The sequence below is a fragment of the Myzus persicae genome, unplaced genomic scaffold, assembly GCF_001856785.1.
Source record: "Myzus persicae strain clone G006 unplaced genomic scaffold, MPER_G0061.0, whole genome shotgun sequence".
NCBI lineage: Eukaryota > Metazoa > Arthropoda > Insecta > Hemiptera > Aphididae > Myzus > Myzus persicae.
Window position 1 is genome coordinate 560052 of NW_019104144.1, and position 24458 is coordinate 584509.

Sequence of the window (24458 nt, forward strand, 5' to 3'; positions counted from 1 at the left end):
ACAGCAAAACCCATAGTCGTTCATCATCACCGTATCATCTACACCATGAGGTCGTGTCAAGTAAGTACACTTTTGTAGTGATTTTATATGTCACGGCTCGGCACGAGTGCATGTGCATTTTTGTTCATGTTTGAATTTCAAACGTAAAAATATTCAGTGCTTAATATTTTGTTTTTTTTTTGATATTGTTATCCATATTGTAAACATTTGTTTGCCTCATTGAGTACGGTAGAACTTTTAGAATATTTTAAATCGAACGTTTGAATAAAAGCATCAAATTTACATTCTTATTTTTACGATGCACTATTTAATTTTTATTTAGATTTTAAAAATTAAAAAAAATTATTCACTTTAATAAAAATAAAGTTCTTTAAATGTTAACAAGGAAATGTATTTTCCGTTTTCTCCACAGTTTAACCAGAAAATCATTTAAAAACCACATTTAACAATCTGATACGTTATATATCCTTATAGTCAAGAGACTCTCACTATACCTAGACATGGACATCATCGATGGCACGCGTATATATTATTCATTTCAATATTTTCCATTTTTTTGAGTGATCATATTTAAAATTTAAATGCGGTCTTTGTTTACCAAGTCCTGATCCTCTGTTATATTTTGGTCTCTCGACGTCTTTGGCCGTTTGTTTCACGCGTCGTGTTTATATATTGATACCGTCGTATACCCGCGACTGTGTTTTCTAGATGTTTGCTGCACTCAGCGTTATGACGGCGTGCACCATGGCCATACCGATTTTCGTCGAAGGAGGACCCCGGTCCCAGAGCTCAGAGTCTGCCGAAAATTACGTGAGTATACAGACGTTATTGTAACTTTTATTGTTATTACCCGAAACGCAATACCGTCCGCTCGTTAATAAATATAATAATTAATTGGGACAAAACATTAATAGCTACCTTAAAGTGGTGATTAGTGTATGATCAATGACCATGTTTGAAAAATGATACTTGTATCCGTATTCCTCCGCCCGTCAAAAACAGCGATTACTGATCAAAACAGTCATCTACTCACGACTCATTTGTAGAGACATCGTAATTCGTAAATACCCTTGAAACTTAATTTTATATTTGAGGTTTAGGGATACACTATTTATTTTCAAAGTATTTATAATTTTTAATTTTATATACAGATATCTACTTCCTTCTGCACTAGAACTAAATTTCTTAGATAAGAATACTATAATTGTCATCTATTTATGCTTAAAGTATAACTTATACTATCATTAAATTCTCCGCATGGCATCCATACTCTGTCCAGCTATAAAATGCTTAGTGGGCCGACAAATACAGTTTTTCTGCGCATCCCCACATGACACTTTGCCAAAGTAGAACAGGTTTCGATAGAAGTATGACGCGGGGGGGGGGGGGCTCAGAATGGACGCTTCCTCTCACTGGACAAAGTCTCCCAATAGGTGGCCTGGGTCTCTGCCGGCATTTTCCGTCCAACCGACTGCTACAATAATCCTCCACCGACATTTGTAATATGCGCGACAATGGATGTAAACTCTCTAATCGACATCGATATTTTTTTCTGCCGATAACCGTTTTCTCCGCTTACTCAATTTTGCAATTTGTCGCTCGCGATAACCGATTTCGTTTGTTGTGTCCGACCGTTGTACGGATCATTTTTTCACACGACATTCCATTGTATCGTTATGGTGGGTAATACCGCAGTATCGGTTGCACACGGCCATTACCTGTACGACAGATCGTTTTCGGTTAAATCGACTAAAAATTACATTCCACGACCGCCCAGCCGGGTAAATAATACAACTACAACAACGGCAATGTCATACGCGATAACGTATAAATAAGTGCGCAGTGTCCCTAACGGACCGGAACAGCCGGTAAAGTGCTATGTTAAGCAACACCGCCGTCGCATTGTAAACTTATGCCAGCGAATAACTGTTGCGGCTGCTGCAATAACAATATTGTCTGGTCGGAGCAAAATAATAATAATACATATTATTATAATCGTATATACCGCCCGTAACCGTCTCGTATACAATACACGGTATATTGTAAGCGCTATCTCGCTCGTTTCTTTCATTGTTATCGTCGTTATCACTATCCTCAACGGTCCAGTAAACACCCACACATCACCGGCAGTTTTCGTTATTTTACTACCATGGCGATAGCGGTGCGAGTATAGGATAATATAGCACAGGTACTTTGTCCGATTCGTCCACCAACGCCGCGGTCTGCTGTAACGGGTCCCCGGCTCGTATATAGTGTGATAAACAATATTAATGATATAATCTATGATAGTTATGACGTCGATGACCGCTACGACATTTTATCGTGACGCGACGATCGTGATGTAAACAACAACATAATGGTATGATCGCAAAGGTCCAGATTTGAGTTCAAGTCTGCGCAACACGCGTCACTCACTTACCCGTATTATTAGCTATCAATACTATCATCCGATAGCTATTACTCACATCACGTGCCTATGTCGACGGATCTGACCGTCAAAAAGTCACGATCATACCTTGTTGCTTATATCACGACGCGACGATTACTAAAACCGACGACGACACTCGTGTGTTTGTACCACAGGCGCCCAAAGCGTACAAGTTCGATTATGCGGTCCACGATCCGGAAACGTACGACGTGAAGAGCCAATGGGAGGCGCGCGAGGGTGACGTGGTCAAGGGAGCGTACAGCGTTCTGGAACCCGATGGTGCCATGAGGCTGGTCGAGTACACCGCCGGCCCGGAAACGGGTTTCAACGCGGTGGTCAGCCGGTCCGACAGCGGAAACACGGGCTACAGGAAGCCCAGCAACGACGCGTTCGACTTCTGAATCGCTGAAGCCGGCGAAGCCCCCCACCGCCGCCGCCGAGCCATCCGACTTCCGGTGAGCGGCGATACCGACGACGACAATGACGACGGCGCCGGTGATAACATAATATTATGAAAAACATATTATTAATATGTTATCATAATATCGTTGTCGTATTGCCGTCGTCGCCGCCCGGTCCTAATACATATTATAATACGATTATTAATATATTATTATATACATTATTTCCCTTTCCTACCCCCAACCACACGCGTAGACTCTTATTTTACTGAAAAAAATGATACAATTTTATTTTTATACTTAATTATAATATAAATACAAGTACGTGAGTGTACTCGAACTACGCGTGGTGTGTGTACCTATATATATGTCTATGTACATTTATATAATCACTTGCATTGTTAATCGTTTTTATTGTTATTAGTATTATTATATATCGGTTTGTTTTTATATTGAATAAAGTTACGTATTTAAAAAAAAATTAAAAGCTCTAATATTTGTTTGTATTTTCGCGCTTAAACCATTTTATATTATGTACATGCAAAACGCATTATAATATACACGATGTAGTCACTACATTAATGTTAACAGTATATAAATAATAATAATGTAACAATGGATAAAGGCATAGGCTTACCACAGTTGTATGTGTACCCCCCCGCCCTAGTGTTTTAGTTTAAGTATCAATAATTGGGGTCTAGTAATTCTAGCCGACCCCCAAAAAAAATTTCCTTAGTTGCGCCCATGTATAAATTAAGGACATGTCAGTTTATTCCATAGGTACAAAAGACAATGCTCTTTGATCGAAATGGTGGACAACTCAGTACCTTATAAATATAAGTTATGACCCCACTATACACACGACAACTCACATCACAGTTTTTTTTTTGATTCAATCACAAAATATATAGCAGCAATGCCTCATCAATTCCTTTATTATCTACGGTTAACGGTATGGTACAAATTGATTATCTTATCACTATAATAATATTATATAGTCATATCCTTGGTAAAATTGTGTGTGCTTAAGTCATTAGAATGAAATATTTTTGAAAAAATATTTAAAATATATATTTATTAGGTGCTTTTTAAACCTTTTTATGACATACATTTTTAATTTTGAAGTTTAAAAATTAAATATCCCTCACAGTTAATATATATTTATTCAATTTAAGTTTAGATGCATGGAATTTAATAAAAATACATACAATTATAAAAAAATATTTAAGTACACATTTCTTTCTTGAATATTTGTATACCTGAGTGTAACTAGTAATGACTTAAGATCATAATATTAAAAAAAAAAAATGAAGTTACTGACTTTTTCAACATTCTCGCTTATCACACCTATCGTCGGTTTCGCGGGTCTCGTTTGTGTGTATTATAATTTTATACCCTAATAAATTATAATATTATGGTAAATGGTAATGTCACAAAGTGTGTTGAGGTGGTTCCATAGCTGTGTGAAATGCGGTTGTCCATTTACTATAATATAGTTCAATCGCACGCATAGGAACACTTTTCGATGTGGTTGGGTAGATACGAAGCAAACGAAACAATATTATACCATGGGATATTGTGCAGTACTGCCTACACGCTACACCCTCCAAATTTACAGTAAGTACAAATACGAAATTATATTATTATTATACATTATTATAAGTATCAGGTTGACAGTCGCAATTGGACTCGACTTTCGACGCTTTCTCGACATCGGCTCGCTGTGTACGCCGGTTTTTTTCTGCGTACGATGCAAAATGCCGATAAACCACATTCAATCAATATTCGTGCGCTACGCCCTTGATGGACGGTGTTTTTGTTATTCTTTTACACTCGGGTATCGCACACGAGCTTTATTATTTTGTCTTCGTCTTTATTCGAAATTACGTTCCGCGTACGTCTATGGCCTACATCACTCGTCGTCACGAGTATAAAATAAATCGTGAAATAAAATAATAGCACAAACACAAATCTAAATTAAGAAATATCTGTTGTTTAGTGTATATGACGTATAATACATACGCAGCTAATATAATTAATTTAACCCATAATACCACCAGAACGTATTTAAATTTCGAATTCGTTGTTTACGATTTCAACCGTATACAAAGCCGCTCATTATTATTGCAAATAAAATCAAGTGTCAAAGGGAAAGGGGGAGGGGTAGACGACGTGAATTTTTTTAATGTACCTACTTATTTAAAAATATAATTGTCAAGTTAGCATTTAATAAAATAAAAAAATAAAATATTTTAACTGTTAAGAAATAAAATTTAAGAAGCTTAGTAATGTGGCACATTGGAGGGGAAGTCCTACGTCCGAGATAAGTTGAGTCAAGTCAATTAGTAGCATACTGTAATTGAATTTCAGATATACCACTGTAGTTTGCTGTGATTCGGACGTCAGCTATAGTCGAACATATTGAGTTAATATTTTGGGAGAAAACACTCACCGTGATTATTAACTTACAATTACCAGTTGGGTTCAAACCTCCACCTCCCACACACACACCTCACTCATACGTATCAGACATTTTATGTTCAATTTCATAGGTCGAAGTGAAGAATGTATTGGTTAAATTTGGTTTTAACAACGATGCGTTTATTTTTTTTCTATTTGTCGCGCTAAGTCATGTAAGCCAATCAGGAAATATTGAATATCCAAAATTCTATATAATACACATATCATTGCTATCTTGCGGGTTTTCTTTAACATTATAATTACCAATATAAACATGAATGTAACAACAAACAAACAATATTTCATTGTCAACTTTTTTTTAGGGGAGGGGATATCTAAGATACCTCTCTTCGTTGCGCCATTGAAGTAGATGTTGACATATATTGTATAGTAGGCATATTACGCTCATCACCGTTTTTATATATTCCACTAGTACACTGCATAATATAATGACCATACGTTACGTATTTTATTTTCTCTTCATAATATTATATTGTAATTTAATTATAATGTTATGTATTATTATATTATATTTGAGGTCGTATAATGTTTTACGGCCATTTCATCCATTCTCGGGTCATAAACTTCGCATAAAAATTCGAAATGGTATAATAAGTATAGGGCTTGGTTCAATATCCGATTATAGTATAACTATTATTAATACAGTGTACCATTACACTGTACATAGGTCACAAGCATACTATATTCACGTTGCATTGCGTACAAGTAGTACGTAGTGCGTCTCGCAGGTACCCGTTAAATTAATAATCATAGAGATATTAATATACTATCGACTTGTTTCATTGTGGCTACAGAATGACAGTAACATAATACACTTACTGCCTAGTTAAATACCGATAGAATATATATAGTGTCCACTGTATGTATATTAAGTATTAACACACTCGCATGTCAGACCTCCTCCTCTCTGAACCCCAAATAAATTTTAAATAATAAGCAAGATGAATGTTTGTAATTTGTATCAATGACGCAAGTGGTTTGCAGATCGAGTGTACTGCAAGACTGTCTCCCAAATTTGACTTTTCTCAATATTGAAAGGACTGTTGTAAATTGTATACAAAAGAACAACGATATAGGTATTATTAGAATATATATAATTTAAAAAAATGTAAAATTAAATTACAATGTATTGATTAAAATATTAAAACATATAATATAAAAGTTCCTATAGGTATATATTATAAAAATAAAAAAAATTATTTTGAAAGTTGATGGAGATTGTCCCTACATATTAGTATCCTATATGGATTCTAATTTTAAATTATTCTTTAAACCCAATTTTTGATCCAGTTCAGGTAGGTACATGTAGCAAAAAGTTTTAAAAATCGAAGACCAAATTAAAAATTACCATTTATACCAACTGAAAAACAATCTCAATGATTATACATCAATACTTTAGCAGACCCTACATCTCATCTCTACAGTTGCACCAATGAATAAACGCTCAGTATTGTCTGCAGTATATATTATATTACGTCATGAAACTGGTGTCCATTTTATTATCTTTTCCTCAGTCAGCAACGGTAATAACCAGGAAAAACCACTAAGAAATTTTAAAATAATACCTATTGGCGCGAAACTAAATTACTAGATTTATAAATTAAACAGAAAAAAACAACATCTCGCGGACTTGACTTTTGCGGTCGTCTCGGACTGACCTCCGAGGTACATTTAAGCCAAAATCCTACTGTAATAATTGCAACTATAAACTATACACATTCGACATGTTTATCAAACGACTTGAGCTGTTACAATATTCACACTTTGTATACAATTATACTCGCATGTTTCAAAGTTAAAAAAATCAACAATACAACCAATACCTATCACTGACTAGCAAATATATCGAAAACGATTTTATCGATTACTGCTGTACTTACTAAAACGGTCTAAACCGCCGTCTCCGATATCGCATGAATATTTAAAAACATATATCACTAAAGCCACATAGTAGAGCTTTGAATAGGTAAAGAGGTAGAGATTTAACTTGGAAAGTGTCGTCTGAAAACGTTACGAAGTTAAGCTACTAATCTAACAAAAAGCGTTCTTGGAAAAGCGTATAATGAAGGATTGCAGCACCACAGCTCGTTGCCAATAGGTAGTGCTGTGATCGGTCGTCTTACCTGTTGGCCGGATAATATTATGATAACGTTATGTAACCGATACGCCAAGATGTTTACGACTCATATCGTATATTGTATTACACCACGGCGAAAACGAAAAGCAACAACACACGGTGGCGGCTGAGTATTTGTACCTATATCTCACAATATTATATCGGCTGTCTTGTACCAGAGTTGTTAAAATCACGTCGCGGCGCACTATCACTGTATTAGAACTTTACCGCGATCTCAAGTAATACAATATAATATAATGTACCATGTATGGTTTATAATTTTATTGTGTACGTTATAGCTTACAATAATAATATTATATTGTTTCAGACACACGTGTATAGCGGCGGCACCGGACTATTATGATATTATTTACCGTGTCAGCTCGGCTCGGCCAGCCACCGTCGTTTATTTTTGTACGCGCTCGCCGTCGACGCCGAGTGCCAACTGCAAACGCGACCAACGTGAAACACAAAATAAGACAGCTTGCGCCGCTGCCGCCGCCGCCATCGTCACAGGTTTTCTACATCTTATTAGATATACCTATATACTCGTATAACGTGCACATTGTGCGTGTGCACGTACGGGTAATCGCTGGGCGGCGAAAACGGTTCCGTAAACGGTTATTTACGAGACCGGATGCGACCGGAAGTGCGCGTATATACCGCCCCGGTCGGTCCGGGGTGGGAGCGGCGCGCTTCCGGTGCGGTCCACGCGCGCGAATTCGCTCCGGGTCGTTTGCGAGCCACGTGGCCGACGGCCAACACACAGACGATGGTACCAATAATAATAATAATAATAACAATATTTTGGCCGGACGTAGGTACGTCACACCGCAGGACAGCAATAATAATAATAAAAATACATCGTATAGCGTTAAATTATACATATTATTGTGTTATTATAAACAGAGAGACGCTGCGCACCTGCCAACGATTCGTGTCACTATTTCTGAAACTTCTGTTATTTTAATTTTATATTAATACAAGCACACGGGCAACAGATACTTCAGGCCAACGCAATTTTATTTTTGAATTTATGCAAAATCCACTGTATATTATACGACGTTATTATGCTTACGTATGCATATACTTGAACTAGACACAGGCGTCGTCGCTCCGCTAGTTTAGCGTTTGACTGAAACGCCACCATAATCATTATTCATTAATCATAGGCCATAGCATAATATTATTACCTTTTGTATACCGTCTACGTTGTCAATTATATTATTTTTACACCGCCATCTAACTCGCATGTCAGTTCTATCTCGACTATATGAAATGTATGGTCGACTGTAATGGCGAACTGTGACCGGGCTCCTTCAAAACGTTACGGAAATAATTGGACATTTGAGTCATATGAGTGATTATAGCTACGTAACATGGCTGTCTTATTCAAGAAAAGGGTTAAGTGAAAATAAAAATGTATTTTTGGTTAACTACCTAATTAGTTTTGATTAATTTATTTCAATGACTTATCTTCTCAAATTATTGTACTGTATTTACTTAAAAAGTTATAACTCAGTCTAAATTAGAAATATCGAAAAAAACTGTAGGTTAATTGCACGGATAATAATATAGTAATTGGGTGTAATACCAGGTACTATTTTCCTCTTATACTAAGAACGAGAAAACCGTATTGGAAACAGTAAACGTACATTTTTAGAATGCTAATATGTAACCAGAGACTCTAATATAAAACAGAGACAACGACAATGCGCGTGTAGCTTCGAGATTAGTATACAGTTCTGGTGTATGAAAGGGGGCGTTGAAAAATAATCGCCCTACAGCCCACAAATTATAATATTTTCTGTTATACACGCAACAATAATATACAACCAAGTATAGGTATATGCACTAAGGTAACGTATGGTAATATTACACTAAGTGGTATACTGGAATTACGGCGTGATAAATACCACTAAATAGCTTATGAATTATATACAATACCTCGATAGGTATCGCTGTGGTTTGTTTGTATTACGTATAATAAATAATAATATAATATGTATTAATATATCATACTCGCACAATATTATTATACGCTATACAATACACAACCCACTTTGGGAGTTGGGCCTTGGCTTCTAATTGTATGTATATAGGTATAATAATGAAATAATGAAATTATCAAATTTGCATTCTACAATACAAAAATTGAACATCACTGTTAAAAAAATATCAATAAGCCAATTAAATGTGGGACGCCAAAGGGGAAATATCAAGTATAAAGTTCAAGTAGTTAACTACATCGTATCAAGTTGTTATATTTCAATAATCACCATCCCCCTCCTGTGACCGAATTTCAGATACGTCACAGTCGAGGTGTTCCCTCATCCCCACCCAACCGACGTATAGTACATAATTCGTTACAACGTATAATTATTATTTATTATCATTTATCACTATATAAAATATCGCAAGGGGAAGTCGCTTCAGAGAAAGAAAACACGATCGAAGACACGCAGGCTTACAGTCTCTCGTGTTCATTGATTGACGCTCGTTCAATGTCGTTGCTATTGCCCGTGGTCGTGATTCGGTTTGGCGCGTACTGCTGCAGTTTTAACGACGAACAATTGATATCGAGAAATAATTTACAATTTTAAAATATTCATAGCTTGTTTTTAAATTTAAATAGTAAAAACCCTATAAGATTCACTAGTTAATATTCTTACTTCTAAATCTGATAATAGGTGATTCGCTCCAATATTAATCATAATAAAAGTAAATGGATTATTCAGAACGTAAAATTTCCGATGTCATGCATTTTTAAGACGAAGATAGCACATGCGGGTGCAGATTCTCTTAATTTATAATTCTATAATTATATACGCAAAAATGTTTTATAATAGCAGAACAAGAATACATATATTATTTCAAACGGTTCGTGTTGTTAGTAATTAATAAGGCTCGATGCCTGATGTTTGCATAAATAATATGTGAATTATTTACCATATAAATATAAGTTACGTTTACGCCCTTTTACGGAGTTCATATGATATATTATATGATAATATAACGACGGTTAAGACCCTTGAACAATATACGACTAACCTAACCTATGACATCATTTTGAGAACAAGACATGAAAAACAAAATTGTTCAATAATTTACATATAATATATACTATGATGATATGCATATTATTATGTATGATAAAATCATAAATCATAACAAACTGAGTTATCAGAACTCATAAGCCACAACACCTAACGTGATCACGACAACACATATGACTTACAAAAAACTAAACAATTAACAACGTTTTTCATTATTTATCAAATAAAATGTATAAGTATCAATTATAATTTTTACATTTTTCGCAATATTTAAAAGTGTGAGCTAGACAACATTTAATTTTTTAATTTTATTGTCCATTAAATATAAATAGGGGGACGAGGTGACCGAGTGGTCTGACTCTTCCGCTGCGACGCAGCCGGTCGCGGTTCGATCCTCGGCCACCGGGCGGCATTTTTCTCCGGACAAGTCGCGGTGACCGGAGAGCAAGTGCTGCCATCCCCCACCCCCGGGGCATGGCAGAAACCTACGGGTGCCCCATTCGAAATTCTGCCAAAACAAACACACACGTGTTCCCCCTACCGTTCCAAAAACCTACAAACCATCAATACAAAAACCTACAGTACCTACTAATAGCTAATGGCCACAGTTGCCGGGCTCAGGATCAATTAAAAAAATAAAAATAAAAATAAATATAAATATTGTCAACCCAAATTCTTGGGTACGAATAATCGGCGAGTAACAACCTGTTTGTTTAGTATTGATGGATCTTTATTAATAATATATATATTATACGTTCATCATTCTGTATTGTACATAATAATTGGTAACTTTAAGCGTAATGAATCACATTATTGTATATTATATTACATAGCCTCTAAAAGTGAGTCTCATCACTATATTGTTTAATGTCTTATCACACACAACCTGATTAGGTTTTTTTTAGTTCTATCATTGATAATATAAATCCAAGACAGTAGAATGCCTGCCCTGTATAGTGTCTATTTGATTAAATTTACCATTTCGGCGGAACCCAGTAAATATATAGCATCTTACATTTAGCACTATAAACGTGAGCCTGACCGTATTTATGTAAAACTAATTTTTTTTACCTCCACGGGTGTGGCACGAATCCCGCGCAGTTGTCGTGGCACTCCAGACACGGTCTTCCTTCATACACCTCTTCGGCAACAGCTCCCTGAAATAAAAATAAAACTAAACGTGAAAACAATAACTCGATGCAATATATATTATGAATAATGATGAATCACCAAACACCATCTCTATTTAGTTCTATGTGATTTGAAAATTTTAATTTATTACATATTTTTATTATTACCTACAATTATTTGCAGAATAATATTTTTAACGGATCGATTTGTCTAAATATTGTCTCAAAACAATTAAAACATCATTTCAATTTACAAAATGTTTTTGTTTATTTTGAAATCGAATACAACGTCAAATAAAAATAAAATATAAAATCGATATGCATGCCTTCAAAAATATTATTCTCTATCGTTTTTGTAATGGGTTACTAAACGCAAAGATTACTTAAAAACATAGAAAAAATTATTATGCGTAGGTATTGTCTATGTTGCGTGTGAGTTAGAGAGAGTCGAGAGAAGACAAATAGTGCACTGACATCTTCTTAAGCTAAACATAAATTATCGAAGTTTATTAATTCTGGGACCATGGACCGTCCAGAAACACATTATCGATATACATCAGGACGACCAGGACGCTTTATTTAAGACCAGTATAGTACCGGCCAAACCGGGATGTATGGTAACCTTAGCCTGTTCCGTATAGGTGACGTATTGTAATGATTCGCATTATATTGTGACACTAAATAAAAATAAAAGAAGATTTCGGCAGTACATCCTGGTATCATAAGTACCAACGGTGACACTTTGGCACGTGATACAGCTGCAGTGACGTCACCGCATTCGGTTGGACACCGACGACCGTATATGGGCATGGTTCGATCTCTTCGGTGGATATACGTATACGTATTTGTAGTATATACTGAATGAGCGCGCGAGAGAAATGAAAGAGAGAGAGAGTGAGTGAGTGATGGAGAGAGAGTGAGAGTGAGAGAGAGAACAATTTTGTTCTGGTTTGGTACAAGGACAACCTTTTACTCTAATGGCGAACCACCGCGTCCGTGAAAATACGAGTATGAAATATATTATATATTTTATTTAGATATCATAAACCATAGAACGACTCTTTTAACTTGAATCAATGCAGCAGCTAATACATTTAAGCAATTTTAATTACAAATATAAGTTATGTTTCAAAAAATATTATTGTTGTATAGAGACATGCAACTTTTCGTCATAGTGCATATTATTATTTAGTATTATACCTACACGATAACGTTTTCAAAATATTTGGAAATATATTTTTAAAACATTTTTATGCCACGAACTTATTTTCAACGTTCCACGACAATAGTAGGTATTGACTTATAAGTTAATAATAGCTAGTAATATTACATGAAATAATATTATTACAGATACTAATTGTTTTGATAAAAACTAGTTCAATCTACCATGTATATAACTTTTTGAAGAAATGAGTAACTAAAAAACAATATTCATAAAAACAATATTCTTCAAAATAAAGGCAGACAGACGTGAGATCAGAATCAGTTTTTATGTAAAATGTACCATTGAATTAAAATTGAACTCATCCAAACTGTAGTGACCTACTCAATGACGAGTTTAGTAGTACGCCTATTATACAGCAGGACGACGACTTCCTTGTTTTTTTGTTACCTGTTTATCATATTATAGGTATAAATATTATAGCGTTTCAAAGAAAAAATAGATTTTCTTTTCTTTAATTGTCGAGCAGTGACTACTTGTGCAAAAATTCAACTGTTTGAGAATCACTTTGGAAATACTGTGCACTTCAAGTTACAACAATCGTTATTAAAGATGAAGGGATATTATTTTAAGCGTATTAATACGTTTGTGGATAATACTATTAATACTAATTTTTTTAAATTCTTAAGAGTGAAACTTCACGTCCAGTCTGACAGAGGTTCGCCGAGACGTTGCACGTATTACGCAGCTTATCTCTATAGTCGACCCGGTAGTCTCTATAAATACGTCTCATTTTGAAAACGCAATTCATTTCAAGCGCGTCATCGGCCAATGTTTAAAATTCACAGAATTATAATATTCTACCTCGTAGCGTTTTCGCAATGTCACCGATTATTATATGCTAACAGTGTTTTAGAATTATGATTATTAATAGACAGTTGACGAGTATGTCAATGTTTCACTTGTTCCCATTTATTTTTAATTACTAATAAAATTATACGACGACAATGTCAACATAAAAAATAAATATGAATTATGCCATGCCCGAAGGCGCATATTTTGCCAATTTTATGTAGAATTTGTTTTTCCATTAGTAACATTGTTTTTTGTTTAAAACAGGATATTTTCATTGTATCTGTGAAACATAAAGTTATACTCGACAAAACTTGCACTACTTGAAGCATAAAAGAAACTTCCGGGTGAAAATTTTAATTTAATTTTCAGCCCCCAGTGAAATGTTAAACGAAACACTCAATATTAAAAATATAATATTCCATATAAAAACTACATAGGACATGGATGCATTTACTCATTATTGAAATTGTTTTAAATCTAAGTAAAGCTTTGTTGTGGCATTGTAGTCTTAACACGCATAAGCACACATTAGTTACACGTTTTGTTCATCGGCGAGAAATATACCATAAGTGAAAATAAAAAATTATAATTATTTACTATACCTAAAGTAGGTAAGTACAATATTGTAGGCATAGGAATGAAAATAATAAAAGATTTTCAGAGAAAACAGTGGATTCTATATTATAAAATATTTTATACTATATACACACCCATTATTAGATTGTGTTCGTTCGGGACGCGAGTTTACACAAATACATATGACTCATTGTCCATTGTTTTCGGAGAGGTATTTATATTATGTTCCCACTTATCAGAGTATCCGTCTGGTGGTAATTTAGGTATAAGTTATAACTCATATTAAGTATTTAAATATTTTAACTTGTTCGCTGTTGCATGACTTTGACCGAACAACTATATGCACAGAGTTTATATATAAGATGCAGATGATATTAAAATAAACTATAAAAAACTATATGAAACAAATGTCTTAGTCGACGATTAATCACGAGAAAATGTTATAAGCCCAACTCGTTTCTACGGACCACTTAATACAAATTATATAAATCATTTACAACATTATAATATTATAGGTAAATAAACTTTAAGAATTTTATACATATTTAAAATGTTGTAAAATGTCTATATGAATATTATGCTGAATCTTAATATTATGTTGAAACACTATTCGATACTGTATAAACCGGGAAAGTCACTGTACTGTTTTATATAGGTAGTAGAGATTTCAAGTGTACCTCGTCATTGAGTAGGTCATTGTATTGGTTTAGTTAAATTAAAATTCAGTGATAAATCATTACACACTAAAAACGATTCTGAGTGGAGACGGTGGTCACTGGTCAGTGGTCAGCCTCTATATTGAGTATTTGAGTATTAACTCTATCTAAGGATATTTTATAATATTTATTATATTACTATTATTAATACGGACGTTGAAAAAACTTTTTTCAAAAACATAGCTTATAATATTTTATAATAATTGCAATCTTATTGTAATTTATTAAGAGGACATCATACAGCCATAGATTATTTGAGAGACAGTTTCGACACGAACAAGAATTAATTAGGAGACCATCATAGTTCAGAAACTGAATTTGGCGTGTAATAGCGTTTTTATTATTTTGATATACCGTTAATATAAAAAAGATATTTAAATTTAAAAAATGATTTAAACCGATAATAACTTTTTTTGTATTAATGGTATCAAAAACTAAAAACTCTATGACACAACAAATATTATCTTCTTTATTGTTTATCAATTTGGTTGTTTAGCTTATTTCCCGCAAAACTATTTTCTATATTATTATCTTCTACTTACGTAACAACCAACAATGGTATTGACATAAGGACCACCCCACCCATAAGTTTTAGTTTTAATTTTAATGAGAAAAAATAAGTTACTAAAAAATGTATTGCTGGTCTTAAGACTTAGAAGTGGTCTTATTTTGAGGTACATAACATACCAATATAAACAATAATTCATATTAATTATCTCTATATCCATTATAATACTGAACCTTATTTAAACCCTTCCCTCTCATGATATACTGATAGTCCTGAATACTTGTCAGTAAATTACAACAGAATATTGAAAAGGTTGGATTTTTTTCAAAAAAGTGAGTAGTAGGTTAACTATAGAAAATGTTTTATATGAGAGGCTCAATGTGTGTTAGAGTGAAATAAAAAATAACCTGATAGTTATATATAATCTAGTTTAAATCATTTAAGACAACAATGCAACATTTTTGAGTGTAGTGAAGAGGACATTTGAGGATTAGGTAAGGTAGTAAAACCTAAGGTTAAAGAGTCAATGCTGCAAGCCTGCAAAAACAATATTTTATGGGATAAGTATAGAGAGGTGAGAAAATTAAAACGGAGAAAAAATAATATAGCAATATACATAAATTAGCAAATTAGCTATGTATAATAAGGCTATATAATAGGCACATATGAAATGAAAATTAAATTTTTTGAACATTTTTTTATAGTAAAAACTATATTATTACTATAGTTACTAATAATCTTTCTACACTTGGTTGTTTGAAGATTTGAAACAAAATGAGTTTTGAATTATCAAAATCTACAGATTATAGTATGATGTACCTCATAAACATTTGTCAATTAAATATCAAATTTAAGTGAAAAATATACATGATATGATTATACTCATTGCCCATTGGTTGTTTCTTTGATCATGAAGGAATGAAAATCGATGACTCCATAATCGACGAGACTAGGTTAATCACAAATTATCAGTTAATTTTCTTCTTATGTACCTATGTAGAAAATAATAGCTGACATTTTTACTTCTCAGGAGTTTACTATAACAGTCGTGTAAACGGGTTCCTATAGGCTATAGACATGTCTGTATTATATACAATACTACAACAGATAATCGTTTCAAGGAAATGTCAAAAGAGTAAAAATAATTTATAATAAAAAATATTTTGATCCAAATGATTTGATTGATACCTATAATATTATAATAAAATATGTACATTATATTTATATACTATGTGTTGGAGTGTCCCGTGAAGATTCACTTATCAAAATTGTGTGATAGTAGAAATATTGGATATTATTTACTAAATTACTCAACACTTTAATTAAAAAATAAATCATCTTGAAACTCAATACATATACAAGTAGGTATATGATGTATATTTAATTTATATATATATATATATGTATATATAATATGTTTTAATATTTACGTAGAATACCGGACGTAGGTACCTCTAATCAATTATATTTTATTTATTAAATTAAAATAAGTAACCTAATTGGTTGACAAACTATTTAAGGAAATGCATATTCGATATCAAATTTTAAAAAAATAATGTTGAAGGTAGCATATTATTACAGTCAAACGTAACGGCTATATTTGCATTTGGGTCAAAATGTGGAACGATTTAATGTTATTGCATATTATAAAATGTTTATATGTGTATTATAAATTATCAATAAATAAGTACCTATATAATAATAGTATTTCAATAATCAGACGCAGTACTGTAGTAATAAGGGTCAACTATATATGATTTTTTAAAAATATACATAGAAAATATTGATACAATAATATACCGTCCTCCCGAATCATGGAAAAAAGAAATACAAATACCGACAATAAGAAAAAACAAATTTCGTTAACCACTTCTATACTTAAACACCTTAATACAATGTATTAACCATTATAATACATATTATCAATATTATCATATTTTAAGTGAGCGTAAACACTTGATATCGAAGAGCGTAAAAAGACACTAAATGCATGTAAAGATAACCGAACACTGCGATCGCTCATAACAATCATCCACGTTTCACACGAACACCATAACGCGTTATACGCAGTTGCGTTACATCGAAAAGCAGTTTTTCGGTTTTTTCGATGTTTTGTCGCAAATAATATACACATGATATATACAATATACATTACACATATTATGTGTATTGTGTGTATTGTGTAAAGATTATAATTACATATTTAATCATACATACATATAAATAATATATATACAATATACATGATACATATTATATACAAAAGTATATTATTGCCACGTGATCTCTATATGGCTATACATAGACTGCAATATGCCTATGACTTAACAGTTAAAATAACAATCTAAATGATTAATAAAATAAATTGATAATATAAAATCCGCCGAATACACAATATTTTAATACACTTATGTACAGACTACAGACATATAGATACTATTCGTAAAGCAGTACTAACGTGAATTCAAAAATAATTAGTGTATAAATGGATAATAATAATACCTACGATACAGAATAATTCCAAAAATTGTGCGAATTTCTCATCAGAACACGTAGGCATCGACGTATGCGTTTGCAACACGTCACGAAACGACCACGGAGATCGTCAACCGGTGCATGAATTCGTTTCGATTTTCCAGCTCTCACACACACACACACACACACACACACACACACATATTTGAAGTACAACTCATCCGTTCAAGGTCAGACGCCCACCACACTGACGACGCGTGTATTGTGATAATAATTTTATACATATTTTATAATACGCGAGGTGCAATGCCGATACGGTCCGACAGACCGTCTGGTCAGCGGCGGCGTCAGGAGATCGCGCGTGTCCACCCCTCCCACCGCAACATACTCACATGAGAGTGCGTCCGGCCTTAACCCGAAAAATCCCATCGCATATTATTATACCATGTACGTGCACGTTTCATAACAAATCGTATATGGGTAGTTGCTGATCTACGTATAGGTACGTAGTTCTGATACAGATTTATCTCTTGCACAGGTGCTAAAAACTATGTTATCGTACCTATACGTAATTATAGGTCCAAGCGAGATTCTAGCGACCTCTGCCAAACCTCGATTTGAAAACGGAAAACGGCTAGATAATATCATATCTTATTGTAAATATAACATTACCTATCGTTGTCTACGGGCCGACCAAGTGTATAATAATACCTACGTCCAGTCGCACTGGATGCATTTCAAAATGAAATCGGACGGAGGAGATAAGAACCCCCGCGACTCCATAGTAGGTACACGATAAGTCGTCGAAACGAGAGAGTGAAGAAAACAATCCTACCTTGTCCGTCATATCTTGAGCGGGTGGCTGAACAACTTGAGCAGCGATCACACGAACACAGCACTCGCGATTGTCGGCCAAAGAGTTTGTGGTACGAAAATCGCCCGAGACACGCGTTATATAATAATATATAGGTAGACAGGTGACTCGTTTCGTTTCTGAGTTTTACACCGCGGTATCTCCCGACACTCCCTGGAACCTATACCGCAGTCGGGGCGCCGCTCGGGCGTAGAGGATACACGACTGACTATATACAATATTATCGTATTGTATAATATTCGTATTGGTACCGGCTGGTATATAACAATATCATCGTCGCACAGAATGCTCGCGGAGACGGATACGGTGCTAACGGATTCGTTTTATTTTTAATGTCCCGTTCGTGTTCGCGAATTTTCCCTGCCGCCGCCGGCGTCGGCGTTATCGAGGTGCGATATTCCGCGATGGCACATCGCGCGCGTCAACGTCGTTTATTTTATTATAAATTATTTTTATTATTGTAAAATGAAAGGTATATAATAAATGGCACCTGATAACGACTTTGGCGAAATCGCTGAGCGGGCGTGTCGCTCCGCAAGTGTTATATTTCTCACGTGAACGCGAATTCAGCGCCGAGGAAAAAAAACCGACAAAAAAGTCGAACTCGCCGTTGTATGTAATAGGTAAGTACTGACAATTATTTATAAACATCTAATATAATATTATCATACCCGCATTTCAGTCGTTTCATTTTTATCGTGAACAGCTGTTGTAAAATAGTTGTAATAGTTGTAACTTGCAGGCAGGTATATAAAACAATATTTTTTAAAAACGGCATAATATTATTACTAGCATACACACGTCGGCGGCGTTACCCACGCGCCACTCCGAAGGCGTGCGCGGCTGCATGGACGAGGAGGACCCCTACGAATCGTCGTCATTCTCGTATCATTTACAATATTATAATATTATTATTATTATAACTTCTATTATAGCGCACACGCGTTTAAGTGTCTTTGGGTTCAGTGACGTAATTTTGGTGGGGTGTAAGGTGGGCATGTGCCCCCTCTGATTGTAAAAGAATCCCAACGGATAGTTGCCAGTATTAACTATATAGGTATCAGAATTTATAATATAAACCAAATATTATTATCACGTAAATGTATTTATTTATTTATACGTTTGTTATACTTAAATGTTTAATTATTGTTTTTATAGATTCATACTTTATTTGTTAGATTTATATAATATAATATACTATAAATGTTATAATATTGTATACTTATATAAGGAACACAATAATATACTAGTTGATGAGCTTCGACACATGTACAATGTACATAATATTATAAACTATAATAATATGGGCTCCTCGCCGTGTCTTATCGTTTTCCTGTGTTGCAGGTTATTAAATGATAAAACGGGATATCACGGTGGGCCATCACCACACTGTTCATAGAGACTCGCTGTATAACGTCACCCAACACGGACCGCGTTTTGACGTGCGCGGGCTGCAGTAATGCAGTATACAACAACTACAATAATATAATAAACACGTATGGTTGACGGTAATATAGCCATATATAGGTGTACATTCAAACCACCGTATACATTATACAAGTATAATATGTATATACATATATATAGTCGTGTGGGGGGACTAGAATCCTCGGAAATTCTGAAAGTGTTTACATCACGCGGGTAAACAAGCCACGGAGCGGCGATGGAGGCTATATATACGAACAAAAAGTTTTTTTTCCCGAATTTCGACCATCTGCATCGCCGAGTCTCGTGACGAATAAAACTACGCCACACGAACCATTTACCGCCGATACGCGGCTGTTACAATAACAATAATACCTACTACATCTAACGATGTCGTTAAACTGCAATTGTATTGTTTAGTTTCCTTCGTAAGTACATACCTAGACAAGAGCCCGCGAAACCGAAAATCTTATTACTATGATGCACTCCATACGCTCGACGGTTCTGTTGTTATATAGGCATTGAGGTGAGGAGAGACCGATGTGTTCTGTGATTCGGACGGCGTGTCCGGCGGATTATTTATTATTGTTCGGACGTTAGGTATATAATAATATGTACGAGCTCCGTGCGTTACCGGTCGTTCAGTTCACTGACCAGCACTCGAGTAGAGTTCAATACCGGACGTGAAGAACTGCTATACAAATTGTACAATATAATGTGTAATGTCGACTCACGCGACGATCGTTAAAAAAAACAGTTCGTTCTTAAACATGACAAAAAAAAATCGCAGTACCATATATACCATATACCTGTATACATCTATTAGGTAACGTGTTTAAAAAATAAAATTTGTTTATGCTAGTGAATAGTGACGTTATAATAGGTGTAAGTAGTAAGTGTACCCATAATATACGAGCAGGTATTATACGGAAAGCCGAAAGTCCCGTCGCATTAATATCGCGTGTATACTGTACACTGTACAGTAAGTAGAATAAAATTATATAGTATCTATAGGACCCGAGCACTGTAGTCGCGATAATAACAAAAACATTATATTTATTATAACTATGTATAATAAGAACCCACCTGAGGGTAACTATACTAAATTAATAGATAAGACATCAAGTCATCAACTATAAACATTTTTTGAGGCGAGTTATCACGCCATGGTATAGCACAATACAGTGACCACGGTGGTTAGATTTATAATTTAATAACTATTCTCCTCAGTAAGCCGCCAATCCTATACATCGGTTGTACGCTTTTACTCGCGGGTCGTCATCGTCGGTTATTGCGGTGGTGGAAATGTCGGCAGCGTATACATTTGACAAGATGCACTTACCCCTTCGGCGAACTGTTCCTTGGGTGTCCTGCAGTTCATGACGTCGTAGTGGTAATCCATTGCAGGGGCTGCAGAAGGTTCGACCGACAATACTTTTAGGGGGGTGGGTGTACCTGTCAAATCCGGCGACCACGACGGTATTATATATTTATCAAAATCGGAAATGATGGGTGATAAACTAAGAGCGACGACGACGACACGAACCGGTTGCACAACGCGACGACCACCGTCCCACGACGACCGGCCGACTGTTTGCGCCGGGCCGAACTCGACGCGCGCGCGCGCGCACCGTGTGCACCTTTCGCGGCCGATCGCGCGCGCACGCACGCACACTGCACTCACACCGTAACTACACCGGTTTGTCTGGTTTGCGAGCCGCAACTACTACACCATGATACTATGAAAATATTATAGTAAATAGTAATATAGTAGTAACAATGTAATTGTTATCATTAATCATTACTATAGGAAGCGGATTTGAATATGCATTAAAAGCGAGTAGTAATAATACTTTAGAAAAACTACACTCGTGACCTAAATAAGGTAAATAATATCACAAAAAATTGTCCTGAAACGTCAAAAAACAGAAAATAAAAATGTCTTCAAATAAAATTTAAAAAGCTAAAATAAAAAAAAACATACCAGAACACGCTCATGGAAAATTATAGAAATGCATTTATTTAACTAATCAGCTATGTAATAATAAAGCACGAAGTCGTTAAGAATATAAAACTGACAGTTTAATGTTGTATAGACATTCTTTCACAGAGGCCTAAACACAATACGGGATCTACTATCAACTTTTAAGTATGATACGATTGTTTCCGTTCAAACGAGAGAACATATTGTAGTATTCAGTATTATTACAACTGGCACTATCCACCTTATACGGTTGTATTAGCTCACAGATTCATCACGAGACGTCGTCATTATTTATTTTTGATACACGGGTTTGAACCATTTGCGGTATCGAATATCGGCGAAAAATAAACACGGGAACAAGAACAATTTTAAAATTTCCATTTAAAAAAATGAATACCAAGATAATAATAATTAATTTGTAACACATTAACAAATTGTTGACTGTCAAGTGTCAACTGACTACATTTTGTTGACTCAAATAAAAACACCAATGTAAAGTATGAAAGTATGAAAAGGTCTACATATGGAATTTCCAGCAATAAAAAGTTATTCTACTCAATATTATACCACTACATTTATAAATATAAAAGCATTCAAAATTTACAAACCATATAAAGATAAATAATGAAAGAGATATTGCAACCACTCATAATTGAGAAAAGTCTTAAGTTTTTCGAAAATATTTTTTCACATAATTTTATATCATTAAAAACAAAATTTTTCAAAAGAAGTAATTATATTTTTTACATTCGCTTATATTTTATTAAAATTATTAAAAGCATTAAAAACCATAATATAAAGATGAAGAATGAAAGAAATATAATACATTTCAATTTAACTGAATTTCGGTTTGACAACGAGGACATCAGCCATATATTTATTTAAATTATTAAGATCCTACGATATTCACTCATGATTCAAAATTGCTCATAAAACAATAAAATATATTAACATTCTTTAACAACTACCAAAAATTCAATACAAAGCAAGTATATAAAAAGATTTTTAAAAAGAAAATCCAAATAATTGAAAATTATGAATCAACACATTCTAAATACTGAAACTCATTTTTGGTAGGTAATCAAAGTAATACGGTAAGCATTCAGGGAAAAAACATTATTCATTAAAATCCACGCCCTTGATATAGTATATTTCTGCTAAACTCGGTGGTTCATAGTTATTTCAGGTTATTTTTAGTAGTTTTAATGATTGTTGATTTTAGTAACAATAAAACTCGTATTTACGAAAAAAATACGAAAAAATAAAACAAACTAAAAATAAAGAAAATAAACAGTCTTATTTATAATGAACACAAACGTTAGGGACACGGAAAGCGACCAATGAACTAATATTATATTATAGTTCCTATAAACTAGTATACCTACTATGTTGGTAGGTACTACTACAACATACTATAATACAGATAAAAGCGATCAGACACATACATGCAAAGTCAGTGTAGTAAATACTCAGAAGTATAAGCATAGTATCTGTGGTATAATTTAGTATTATATTGTGTAGCCGGGTAAGTGGTAACACTACAACGCGTGTCACCAGCAACTGTAGGTACTCCACATATCGTTTTTTATTATATTATTATGTATCGAATGCGCTAATAATATTGACACGTGATGGTCTAGGTGTTGTCCTCGCATAACACTACTTACGCAGTAATCGGCGAAGAAGGAAATAAAATTCCAAAACTTAAAACACACTCGTAATAATAATAATAACAACATATTATTATGCCAAGTAGTTAATTGTGATTTACGATGCGGCTGTCGTCATCGTAGTCGACAGTAGCAGCGACGAATGACAAAAGTATATTTTTTTTTTGTTTTTTACGTCTTTTCTCGACCACAGTAAAAAAAAAAAACCCATTCCCTTTAATAATTGTATTCCCGACCTTCGTCATGGCGTGTTACTAACGCACGGCCATCGTATTACATAGTTGGTATTCGACGATTAAACGATTTCAAAACTACCGCCCGTGTGTACTGTTTTTCGTCTTCTTTCTACAGCAATTAAAATCGCGTTAATTAGACATAAATGTATAACATTACACTCGCACCGATGCTCACACTGCACTTTGAATATTACACATTTTAACTGAGTTATTGAGACGAAGTAAAAAATAACAAAAATATAGTAGTTATTTGTTTTTAGCGGTTTTTCTATAAAATTGTGTATGTTATTCGTTATTACTATAATTATAGCATGCTTATTTTTTTCGTGAACAGTGTTTAGTAATGAATACAATATTATACAGTC

The 24458-nt window shown here is 34.2% G+C and overlaps 2 protein-coding genes across 5 annotated transcripts in view; one reads left to right on the forward strand and one right to left on the reverse strand.

The window, feature by feature from the left end:
• Positions 1–21779, reverse strand: part of LOC111039207 (four and a half LIM domains protein 2) — a 94174-nt gene extending 72395 nt beyond the window's left edge. Inside the window, exons 1-2 of one of the 4 annotated variants that reach the window (XM_022322581.1) lie at positions 21546–21779; positions 11554–11639 (exon numbers count right to left, since the gene is read on the reverse strand). In XM_022322581.1, the coding sequence (XP_022178273.1) occupies positions 11554–11617 (64 nt within the window). In that variant the 5' untranslated portion in view covers positions 11618–11639; positions 21546–21779. Of the gene's footprint in view, positions 1–7433; positions 7792–11553; positions 11640–18739; positions 18767–21545 lie in introns of those variants that run through there. The other 3 variants (XM_022322586.1, XM_022322587.1, XM_022322585.1) reach the window with 3 other exon arrangements.
• LOC111039209 (cuticle protein 19-like) lies at positions 46–3069 on the forward strand. The gene is made up of 3 exons (XM_022322588.1): positions 46–60; positions 709–810; positions 2584–3069. The coding sequence occupies exons 1-3, from the start codon at positions 46–48 to the stop codon at positions 2827–2829; spliced, it is 363 nt and encodes a 120-aa protein (XP_022178280.1). The 3' UTR covers positions 2830–3069.
• Positions 21780–24458: the final 2679 nt, after the last annotated feature.

Coding starts and splice junctions, on each gene's coding strand:
- LOC111039209 (XM_022322588.1), top strand. Junction 811..2,583: donor CAGAGTCTGCCGAAAATTAC/GTGAGTATACAG, acceptor TTTGTACCACAG/GCGCCCAAAGCGTACAAGTT.